This window comes from Schistocerca americana, chromosome 2, assembly GCF_021461395.2.
Source record: "Schistocerca americana isolate TAMUIC-IGC-003095 chromosome 2, iqSchAmer2.1, whole genome shotgun sequence".
NCBI lineage: Eukaryota > Metazoa > Arthropoda > Insecta > Orthoptera > Acrididae > Schistocerca > Schistocerca americana.
In genome coordinates, this window is record NC_060120.1 from 604,034,767 (window position 1) to 604,047,431 (window position 12,665).

Consider the following 12,665-nt stretch of genomic DNA (forward strand, 5'->3'; position numbering starts at 1 on the left):
AACAGCCGGTGTGCAATCACACTACTACAGAACTATCGCCTTTCTAGGGGAATACAAGTCACTACACAGGGCGTGTTCCTCTACTCCCATAGATCCGGGCACAGAGGAAGGACCATCAAAACATGGAGAAATGCCGCCTGGATTGATGAATCGCGGTACATTTGTGTACAAAACGGTGGAAGGAGACGATTACGTGGAAAGCCTCTAAATAGCGTTTCATTAGCCGAAATTAAGTGGCAGACCTGAAGACATCATTATTGCTATCGTCCACATGAATGGCGACCAGTCTTCAATATTCAGATAGGCCGAAAATCTATATCTAAAACTAATTACAATTAGTAACAAAGAATTGTAAAGTTTCGACAGTAGATAGTATTTAATTGCGTGAACACTTGCCCGAGTGTCACATAACAAAACGATGAAGAATCTAAGTAAAAAATTTTATTAGAACCTCAGATAATCAGAGAATAAAATTTCGGGACAAGTTTTCTTCTTCTTCTTCTTCTTCTTCGTATACTAATGCTGTATCCGATCACATCTGCTCAGTCTTCTCTAACTGTTCCAGTATGAATCAAGTCCCCCGCATTTCTTGTTCCTGTCCACTGTCTGACATTGCCGAGCAGTGACAGCCTCCTCCTACCAGTTTGCCTTCAGCCTTCCACTCGATTATAATTTGTATCACATGACCTAAGTAAACTGTTTCTTGCGTCTGATTGTGGTTAGCAGTTCTTGGTCTCTTTTTACTATTCTTTAGATCTCTTCACTTGTTTTCCTTGTTGTCCATGGAACTTTAAGGAAACCTCAATATAACCACATCTTGAATGCTTCTACCTTGTTCATAGTGTTTACTTTCAGCGTCCATATTTCTATGTCATTCGAAAGTACTGAGCACACATATCTCTGAGATTAAGATCAAAGTCAGTACTTGTAAACATTTGTTAAATTTCATAAATGTATTGCGGACCTCCTCTATTCTGCATCTGATTTCCATGTCGGATGAACAATTTTCGCATAACCACGTCCCTAAGTAGTTGAACGTACTCTCCCTTTCTAAGAGTTCATTGTTATGCATTAGTTCTATATTTTTATGTTCGTTTGAACTGCGAGTTACTATTATAAATTTTGTGTTTTGGTGTTGATACTGGGGCCCATATACCTATTGTGTTATCCCACTGCAGTAAGAAGGTCTTGTAGGCAGTTCATCTTAACAGCAATTAAGACTGTCACCCGCATATCTTAAGCTGTTAATCTATATCCCATTTATTTTGATTCCAATCTCACGGTCTTCAAGCGACTCCTGGAGTATACGATCTTAGTACGGATTAAAGAGGAGTGGTGAGAGCACACATTCTTGTCCAACTCCTTTACAGATACTTTGTGTTTCCGTCACTTGACTTCCAATTTTAACCACAGCTGTTTCAGTCCAATAAAGATTTTCTATGCAGCGAGTATCTTTTCCGTATGCGTCAAGTCTCCTTAAAATTTGTACAAGTTTATGGTGTTGCACTCTGTCAAACGCTTTATAGTAATCTGTGAAGAACAGCATTACATCCTTTCTCATAGCATATCTGAACCAATACATGAATTGCTACCAATGTTTCTCTCGTACCGAAAACCCCCTTTATATCCAAATTGCGAAGATCCCACATCTCTTTCAAACTTCGCAGTGATTCTATATTGAATGAGCTTAAGAACTATCTTTAGAGTACGGTTTATTAGGCTAATTAGTCTGTAATCTCCGCATTTTGTTGCATTGTTCTTCGTGAATAAAGGGATGATGTGTGGCATCAGCCCTTTATCAGGAAATTTACCCTTATTCCAAAACTAATTAAAAACTTTTTGGAGAACTAACGTACTGTTATTATCTAATAGATCCAGCATTTCAACTGATATCTGATCTAGACAGACTGCTTTCCTATCTTTTGCCGTTACTATTGTTCTTTTGATTCCGACATTTGTGGTGACAGGACCCGACAGACCACCGTCAACTTCATTTTCTATTTCTGGTCTTTCATCTGCAAAAAAGACTGTTAATATAGTCCTCCCAGATACTTTTCTTTTCCTGACCGTCCTGTGCTATTTCTCCTTAGTCATTTACTGTATTTGAACTTTTTTTACGATATCTACCATCCGTTTTCTTTACCGTCTTATGTAAGCTGAAGTCGTCGTGTATTTGCTGCAGTCGTTCCAACTCTTCACATAGTTGTTTCAGCCAGCTACTTTTTGCTGCTCTAATCTCCATTCTTATGACTTTCTGTGTGTCCATATATTTTTCCGGGATTGTTTCGCTTCTATACTTACTTTTTTCAAATAATTCCAGAATTTCGTCTGTTATTTTTCCATTTCTTCCCGTTGGCTGTTTATGTTATTCCCTCTTCTATTTGTGGTTTGACTGTACCTATAACCCTTTCCCAGATTTCTGTGATTAACCTGTTTGGGATACCTTCATCTTTAAGCCGATCGTATTCTTTTTTCGTTGTTCTGTATGTCTCTTGTCATTCGTAATTTTTATTTTTTCTATTAGTAGGACATTGAAGGAACGTCGGTTTCCGGACAGGTACATACCCTCCTCACAGAGGTTGTAGAGCGCTTATTAATCGGAATGTAATTCTGTACTGTACTTTACTATTTTTTCACAGGATGTAAAACAGATATTTTTGGCAGTCATCGTTCTGGCAAACCCCTAATACTCCGAAGAAAACCCAACATGATATAGGTTGTAAAAAAAAGGCCAGTTAGAACTAACAACTAATGTTTGTTATTTCTAGAATATCTGCCTGATTGATTATGATAGTGCCTCGCACAGCCAGTTCAGATGGTCGCAGTCACACGAGTTAAGTGACAAGTACACGACATTTTCAGTTCATCGACTTCTCAGAGTGCATGTCCCTCAGTACACTCGATTACAGGTCAAGTACCTGTAAGTAGAGGATCGCTGCAGGTTCTGGCGCAAGAGTCAGTGATATCAGCATTAGCATGATGACATCAGCGTCGACTTTCCTAAAATCACTGGAGACTGCAGTCGCCACTCAAACGATGACATCATTCCTGGAATTTCCTTCCCAGCCCTTACACCTCCCTCCCCTCCACCCTCCTCCTTCCCTTTGACAAATGGCAACACAACAGTTTTAATTTTTGTAATTTGATTGCGTGAACACCTTTATTTACCTACTGTTCGTACGTATGTCCAGTATGAAGTGCCGCCAGCAACAGCAGCAGTGATCATCTACGAAGCAGAAGACTGCCAGTAAGTATTCATCCATCCCTTATTATTCTTATAATTATTATTGTGTGTGGAGAAGGAAGGAGAAGGAAATCGGCCGTACCCTTTCACAGCAACCATCCCGGTATTTGCCTGAAGCGATTTAGGGAAATCATAGAAAACCTAAATCAGGATGGTCGGACGTGGGTTTGAGCCTTCCCTAACCCGAGCTTGTGCTCTGTCTCTATACTTGGTTGGGGCTTTGCTATGAAGAGAGACGGAAGTTCCTGCCTAAACCAGTGCAGGAGCCGCAGCAGCAGTCACGGTCCGCAGGAGGTCTTTTCGACCCCCGAGATAGTTGGCGCAGTGGTTAGCACACTGGACTCGCTTCGGGAGGACGACAGTTCAAACTCACGTCCGACCGTCCTGTGATTTCCCTAAATCGCTTTAGGCAAATACCGGGATGGTTTCTTTGAAAGGGCACGGCCGATTTCCTTTTCCATCCTTCTCTAATCCGAGCTTGTGTTCTGTCTCTAATGTTCAGTATTTATGGTACAAGTGGGACTATATCTGGAGTGTGATGGAATATAAAGAGACGCAGATGATTGATGAATATGTCACATGTTGTACTCCGACTGACGTGCTTGGTCGTAAGGTGTCAGTAGTAGAGATGCTTGGAGAGGCAACGCTAGAATTAGCTTCATGTGACACGAACATACACCTAAAACTTTCATTATCAATTGCAACAGACTCATTGGCACCAATATGAAAGAGTGGCACACATATGTGTGAATAGGACAGCAACATGGCGTCACTACAGCACGGCAATCAAACTAGGGTGTGGTTTGCAGGAGATCGGATGTAAGTATACATATTTATACGTGTTTGTCTCAGCTTTTAGCCACCCTTCCGTGTAGTGCTTATGTGTTCCTATTTTTTCTGTAGGTGCAACTAACTTTGAGCTGGCACAAGCCGTAATGCCATTTTCTAGTCAGGACCCGCCGGAGACGAAAACGGTCGTTGACAAGTGGATAAGTCAGTATGACTAGTTGTTGTTGTTGTTGTGCTCTTCCGTCCAGAGCCTGTTTGATGCCGCTCTCCATGCTACTCTATCCTGTACAAGATTCTTCATCTCTAAGTAACTACTGCAATCTACCTCCTTCTGAATCTGCTTAGTGTATTCCTCTACGATTTTAACCCTCCACGCTGCCCTCTAATACTAAATTGGTGATCCCTTGATGCCTCAGAACATGTCCTACCAACTGATCCCTTCTTCTAGTCAAGTTGTGACACAAACTCCTGTTCCCCCCAATTCTGTTCAGTACCTGAACATTAGTTATGTCATTTACCCATCTAATCTTCAGCATTTTTCTGTAGCACCAAATTTTGAAAGCTTCTGTTCTCTTCTTGTCTAAACTATTTATCGTTCATGTCTCACTTCCATACATGGCTGCGCTCCATACAAACACTTTCAGAAAAGGCTTCCTGACACTTAAATCCACACTCAATGTTAAGAAATTTCTCTTCTTCAGAAACGCTTTCCTTGCCATTGCCAGTCTACATTTTATAGCCTCTCTACTTCTACCATCTTAAGTTATTTTGCTTCCCAAATAGTAAAACACGTTTACTACTTTAAGTGTCTCATTTCCTAATTTCATTCCTTCAGCATCACCTGATTTAATCTGACTGCATTCCATTATCCTCGTTTTGCTTTTGTTTATGTTCATCTTATATCCTCCTTTCAAGACACTGTCCACTACGTTCAACTGATCTTCCAGGTCCTTTGCTATCTCCCATAGAATTACAATGTCATCGGCAAACCTCAAAGTTTTTAATTCTTCTCCATGGATTTTAATTCCTAACCCAAATTTTTCTTTTGTTTCTTTTACTGCTTGCTCACTATACAGACTGAATAACATCGGGGATACGCTACAACCCTGTCTCACTCCCTACCCAACCACTGCTTCCCTTTCATGCCCCTCGACTCATAACTGCCACTGCAACCTGGTTTCTGTACAAACTGTAACCCTTTCGTTCCCTGTATTTTACCCCTTCCAGTATTTCAGTCAACATTGTCAAAAGCTTTCTCTGAGTCTACAAAAGCTGTAAACGTACGTTTGTCTTTTCTTAATCTATCTTCTAAGATAGTTCGTAGGGTCAGTATTGCCTCAAGTGTTCCAACATTTATACGGAATCCAAAATGAACTTCCCCGAGGTCGACTTCTACCAGTTTTTTCCATGATGGTAGAGTTTTGTCAGGGTGGGTGTACCAAGGCTATCAGTAGCTCTAATGGAATGATATCTACTCCCGGGGCCTTGTTTCGACTTGGGTCTTTCAGTTATCTTTCACATTCTTCACCCAGTATCATATCTTCCACTTCATCTCTCTTCCATTTCCATAATGTTGCCCTCAAGTACATCGCCCTCGTATAGACCCTCTATATACTCCTTCCACCTTTTTGCTTTCCCGTCTTTGCTTAGAACTGGTTTTCCATCTGAGCTCTTGATATTCGTGCAAGTGGTTCTCTTCTCTCCAAAGGTCTCTTTAATTTTCCTGCAGGCGGTATCTATCTTACCCCTAGTGAGATAAGCCTCTACATCCTTACATTGGCCCTCTAGCCATCCCTGCTTAGCCATTTTGCACTTCCTGTCGATCTCATTTTTGAGACGTTTGTATTCCTTTTTGCCTGCTTCATTTACTGCATTTTTGTATTTTCTCCTTTCATCAATTAAATTCAATATCTCTCATTCTACCAAGTATAATGATTTACACTTTCATGGAGAGCTTATGATGGGTGCACGTTTTTTTCTTATTTGTTGAGGCAACTGAAGATAGTATAGCTATGAATGTGGTGTCTCATTGAACAATAAAATGTCTAAATATATGTAATATATCCTGAATGACGGAAATGATGAGTAGCTTATATCACTTGTTAGCATTAGCAACCCCAACGTAAGTACCAGAAATTATAATTGTTATTGAAACCTCACCGTTCCTTCCCAGAACTGCTGAAGTCATCTGGAGGTGGACTCGCCACACCACCAATCTTAATGAACTGGCTGCTGAAAACACCATATGCGGTAGTCCCATTGTACCAGCACAGGCCGATGATGTGCACATCATCACCCCAGGCTGAAAAATCGGACTGTTTACCACGTGCAGTAGCCTCTTTGCCGTGGCTACAGTCATCACGCTTCCTGTGGTCAGCGCTTGTGACTTTGTGACTTCAGTCGCCAACGCTGTATGCGGCAGGCCTGTCACCTCAGAATGAATCATCAAACCACATGGATTATCAACTTTGGCACGTCTGCCACGGCCTCCATCACGTGGGACTCTGTCAATCCGTCCTGGGGCGTGAGATTTGCCATGCTCACTTTTCGACTGATCATCATGTACTGTCCTGGGTCTAGCCGTAGTAGAAGTCACCGAGCCCGTCTTGATAATGAACGCCAGGTGAATCACACAGCTCCATTAGACTACTCTGTGATTACTGTTATTTTCAGGGATGATAATCTTGCAATGCCACATTGATAACACTAATACGATGTACAGAGATCTGGCAATCTTTTTGTATATTTGCCAAGCAGAGTTGGAACTTCCTGAAATCGTCAACAGCCAGCCGTATCCCAACATCGCTATCGGGTGGAGAAATGTAGGGTCCCCCTGAATAGGTCAGGCGTGCACTACACGCCGGAAGCGGCTACAAGGGTAGCGGAGTACGTGTGGAGTGCACATGGGGGTTTTTTAGGTTAGAGAATACCCTCCCTAGGCCCGACAAGACGCCTCCTGAGACGCAGCAAGGTAGGAGTAGGCAAAATGCAACAGGGAATAACAATATTAATGTGCTAATAGTAAACTGCAGGAGGGTCAACAGAAAGGTCCCAGAACTGCTCTCATTAATAAACGGTCACAACGCCCATATAGTACTAGGGACAGAAAGTTGGCTGAAACCAGATGTAAATAGTAATGAAATCCTGAACTCAGATTGGAATGTATACCGCAGAGACAGGCTGGACAGTGAAGGGGGAGGCGTGTTTATAGCGATAAGAAGTGCAATAGTATCGAAGGAAATTGACGGAGATCCGAAATGTGAAATGATTTGGGTGAAGGTCACGGTTAAAGCAGGCTCAGACATGGTAATTGGATGTTTCTATAGGCCCCCTGGCTCAGCAGCTGTTGTGGCTGAGCACCTGAAGGATAATTTGGAAAATATTTCGAGTAGATTTCCCCACCATGTTATAGTTCTGGGTGGAGATTTTAATTTGCCGGATATAGACTGGGAGACTCAGACGTTCATAACGGGTGGCAGGGACAAAGAATCCAGTGAAATTTTTTTAAGTGCTTTATCTGAAAACTACCTTGAGCAGTTAAACAGAGAACCGACTCGTGGCGATAACATATTAGACCTTCTGGTGACAAACAGATCCGAACTATTTGAAAAAGTTAACGCAGAACAGGGAATCAGCGATCATAAAGCGGTTACGGCATCGATGATTTCAGCCGTAAATAGGAATATTAAAAAGGGTAGGAAGATTTTTCTGTTTACAAAAAGTGACAAAAAGCAGATTTCAGAGTACCTGTTGGCTCAACACAAAAGTTTTGTCTCAAGTACAGATAGTGTTGAGGATCAGTGGACAAAGTTCAAAACCGTCGTACATAATGCGTTAGATGAGTATGTGCCAAGCAAGATCGTAATAGATGGAAAAGAGCCACCGTGGTACAACAACCGAGTTAGAAAACTGCTGCGGAAGCAAAGGGAACTTCACAGCAAACATAAACATAGCCAAAGCCTTGCAGACAAACAAAAATTACGCGAAGCGAAATGTAGTGTGAGGAGGGCTATGCGAGAGGCGTTCAATGAATTCGAAAGTAAAGTTCTATGTACTGACTTGGCAGAAAATCCTAAGAAATTTTGGTCTTATGTGAAAGCGGTAGGTGGATCAAAACAAAATGTCCAGACACTCTGTGACCAAAATGGTACTGAAACAGAGGATGACAGACTAAAGGCCGAAATACTAAATGTCTTTTTCCAAAGTTGTTTCACAGAGGAAGATTGCACTGTAGTTCCTTCTCTAGATTGTCGCACAGATAACAAAATGGTAGATATCGAAATAGACGACAGAGGGATAGAGAAACAATTAAAATCGCTCAAAAGAGGAAAGGCCTCTGGACCTGATGGGATACCAGTTCAGTTTTACACAGAGTACGTGAAGGAACTTGCCCCCCTTCTTGCAGCGGTGTACCGTAGGTCTCTAGAAGAGCGTAGCGTTCCAAAGGATTGGAAAAGGGCACAGGTCATCCCCGTTTTCAAGAAGGGACGTCGAGCAGATGTGCAGAACTATAGACCTATATCTCTAACGTCGATCAGTTGTAGAATTTTGGAACACGTATTCTGTTCGAGTATAATGACTTTTCTGGAGACTAGAAATCTACTCTGTAGGAATCAGCATGGGTTTCGAAAAAGACGGTCATGTGAAATCCAGCTCGCGCTATTCGTCCACGAGACTCCGAGGGCCATAGATACGGGTTCCCATGTAGATGCCGTGTTTCTTGACTTCCGCAAGGCGTTCGATACAGTTCCCCACAGTCGTTTAATGAACAAAGTAAGAGCATATGGACTATCAGACCAATTGTGTGATTGGATTGAGGAGTTCCTAGATAACAGGACGCAGCATGTCATTCTCAATGGAGAGAAGTCTTCCGAAGTAAGAGTGATTTCAGGTGTGCCGCAGGGGAGTGTCATAGGACCGTTGCTATTCACAATATACATAAATGACCTTGTGGATGACAGCGGAAGTTCACTGAGGCTTTTTGCGGATGATGCTGTGGTGTATCGAGAGGTTGTAACAATGGAAAATTGTACTGAAATGCAGGAGGATCTGCAGCGAATTGACGCATGGTGCAGGGAATGGCAATTGAATCTCAATGTAGACAAGTGTAATGTGCTGCGAATACACAGAAAGATAGATCCTTTATCATTTAGCTACTAAATAGCAGGTCAGCAACTGGAAGCAGTTAATACAATAAATTATCTGGGAGTACGCATTAGGAGTGATTTAAAATGGAATGATCATATAATGTTGATCGTCGGTAAAGCAGATGCCAGACTGAGATTCATTGGAAGAATCCTAAGGAAATGCAATCCGAAAACAAAGGAAGTAGGTTACAGTACGCTTGTTCGCCCACTGCTTGAATACTGCTCAGCAGTGTGGGATCCGTACCAGATAGGGTTGATAGAAGATATAGAGAAGATCCAACGGAGAGCAGGATCATTTAGTAATCGCGAAAGCGTTACGGAGATGACAGATAAACTCCAGTGGAAGACTTTGCACGAGAGACGCTCAGTAGCTCGGTACGGGCTTTTGTCGAAGTTTCGAGAACATACCTTCACCGAAGAGTCAAGCAGTATATTGCTCCCTCCTACGTATATCTCGCGAAGAGACCATGAGGATAAAATCAGAGAGATTAGAGCCCACACAGAGGCATACCGACAATCCTTCTTTCCACGAACAATACGAGAATGGAATAGAAGGGAGAACCGATAGAGGTACTAAAGGTACCCTCCGCCACACACCGTCAGGTGGCTTGCGGACTATGGATGTAGATGTAGATCACGTGAAAACCAGTTCTGTGCAGTGAGCTGATGTCACCCTTCCAATGAGGGCTGCTTCAGAGAAAAGCATTGCTGAAATTTGGGTGACGGATGGCGCTATATCATGGGGCAAGTCAATTGTTGAGTGATATTTAACTTTTAACGAGAACTTCATGCTAAGCTGTTCTTCCGATATGCAAAAAAGAGGGCCTGGAAAGGCAGTCAGCAGTGTACTCCAGCATGACATGAACTCTCTTGTGTTTGATCCAGTTAATGGAAGGGTCGAGTTTCATCCATCTTCCAGAAGACATTTCCCCTAAACAGGGAATGTTTAACATCTAGAATCTGGAGAAGGGTGATAAATATTGCTTCGCAGGGTCGCTTCTGGCATGTGAAAGGAACTACCCAAAACTTGCGTATCATACAGATACGTACAAGACAGCTAAAGTCAATGAGCATATTACTTTGAAGGTCTCTCATTTCCCATCACAATCCCAGACCTGCCAGTATTCAGTTCAAATTTATGATCTGGTCATAAGTAAAAAAAAAGAAAGTCAAAATATTTGAAGCATAAAATAGTTGGACTCCACTTTTCCAAAGTAGTGGTTCAGCGTCCCAAATATATGGATCTACTGTTATTCTTGAAAGGTGAGAAGCATCGCTGAGTCTGGATCAAGAACATCTCCTGGCTACTTATCTCAAAAACTAAGTAAAAATAAGGAGATAATGTATTTTTGCCATAGATGTCTCAATTCCCTCCCTATGAGTGATCATTTATAAACACATTTGATTCATTGTTCCAGCCAGAAACCAGCACATCTGGAAATCCGCACTGAAGGTAAAACGTTCTTAAAGTTTAAGAATGCCCACTACCCGGAATGCTATCCTTTCGTTGTATACACTGAATTTCGGTGCTTACTCATTCCTGTGACACGTTATGTTGATCCCAGAGCCTGTCACAGCACTTTTACAGATCGATATGTACATTATGCAACAGTATATCGTGTTTTATGCTCTTACGGTTGCACTTTTAACATGTTCAAATCATACCTCGTGAATAAATCTGAAAGATGATTTCTCACTGTGCCTGAAAAACTTGCTTTGAGTGTTGTTGACGGTTATGGTAAAGAATACAATGACCAAACCGCAGGGGAAAGATGCCTTATATGAGCAGGCGAATATAATATTTGTGAGCTGCCATTGGATAGAAAAGCAGAAAATCCAGGCAGAGATCACTGTCGTCTAATGGGAAAGTTCTGCATTGCAGCGCACAATGTATGAAAGTTGAAATACTAACTTCCACGACATATATCCACCTTCTTACATAATTTGAGTGGGTATTATGCTCACTTGATTGTTGACCACTTGGATGGATGATGTCACGTTGAAGAATGATAACGTCGGTGTCGTATCTGACAATGTAGAAAACATTTCATTCACCAAGCGAATCACATAAAGAATAGCGCTACACTTCCTGGATTTATTATAATTCATACACGCACAGCTTTAAAAATTTGCTGAGACAATGCATCAGAAGGATGTTCATATCACCAGGGGGATGATGTAAAGTTTCTGCTTGTGACGAAGAAGGGAGTCTTTCCATATGATTAACTGGATTTTATGGAGTGACTCTGTGAAATCACGACATAACGGCATTCACCAGCAAAGTCACAGGCTGCTGTAACAGATGCGGAGTATCAGCACACGGTGATTGTTGGGCAGGACTACAGGATCTCTGATTTAAACGGATATGTTAAATTGCAGATGGAGACAGATGTGCATTACCTCGCAGGCATTTTTGAGAAATTCCAGATTGTAGGCCTGGGCACGTAAACTCTGGATCCTACCTTCTATTACACAGCATCAGAGCTTCTGTGGGACGCAGTGTTGAAAAAGACATATTATCATCGAACTGTTGACCAATGTTAATATGTTGCTCTTTTTCGAACGCGGGATTCACTGGGGACGCCCCAATTGCATGCTCAGGTACGCCAAGGTGAATAACACACGAATTAGCAGGAGGAGAGCAGCCATTTCACGATATGAGTTACATCTTTTACTTGTGTGTAACTATCTCCACGGGCATGCCATGCAATAAACTCATCTCTTTCGAGGGTACCGATACCTGTCCAAAGATGAAATGCTCATACTGAAGGATGAGGTCCAATATGTGACTTTAGTTGCTGATGAGGGATATTTCCTACAGCCAGACCAATCTACACGACACGTACAGCGACTTGCTCATGTGTCTGGAGCCCCTAGTCCCACGAAATGGTTCTGTACTCAAGCTGGTGACAACGCTGGGAGATAAGCGGAGATACATTCTACACTATAGAAACCTCCAACAATGTTTCAGGTTGAGGATGAAAGTTGTTAGAATTACCCACAGCATCTTCAAGCAGCATCCCTGGTTGAAGAACTACATTTATGTTAATACTGGAAAGGGGATCTCATGAATTTTTATAATTTAGTGAATAATTCAGTTTTCGGCTGCATCATGGAGAGTGTGAGAAATCGTCAAGTTTATTTAGTTTAGGTTTGAATGGGCGTTATGGGACAAGAAATTACATTTCCAGGCCAAGATTTAAGTTGGCGACAACCTTCAATCAAGGACTAGTCGCTGCGGTGATGGCTACTCTCTCAATGTAGTCCACAAAACATGTCTGCATCGATGTGTGTATTCTAGACCTCTCCAAATTCCACACGCACCGATTCTACCTCGATTTTGCAAAACCAAAGTTCACTCACCGTAAGATACTTTATATTGATGCAGACAGTTTCATCTACTGGGTAAAAGGCTGTGACTCACATGAAGTAATTAGGCACAATCCTGAGGAATTCGACAGGTTTTTTTTTTATCCACAAGTCTT

The 12,665-nt window shown here is 41.9% G+C and overlaps 1 protein-coding gene across 1 annotated transcript in view; it reads right to left on the bottom strand.

Annotated features, from left to right (window-relative positions):
- Positions 1-12,665, bottom strand: part of LOC124594237 (luciferin 4-monooxygenase-like) — a 104,426-nt gene that overhangs the window by 26,024 nt on the left and 65,737 nt on the right. The window contains exon 7 of the mRNA XM_047132602.1: positions 6,194-6,335. Within this exon, the coding sequence (XP_046988558.1) occupies positions 6,194-6,335 (142 nt within the window). The remainder of the gene's footprint in view (positions 1-6,193; positions 6,336-12,665) is intronic.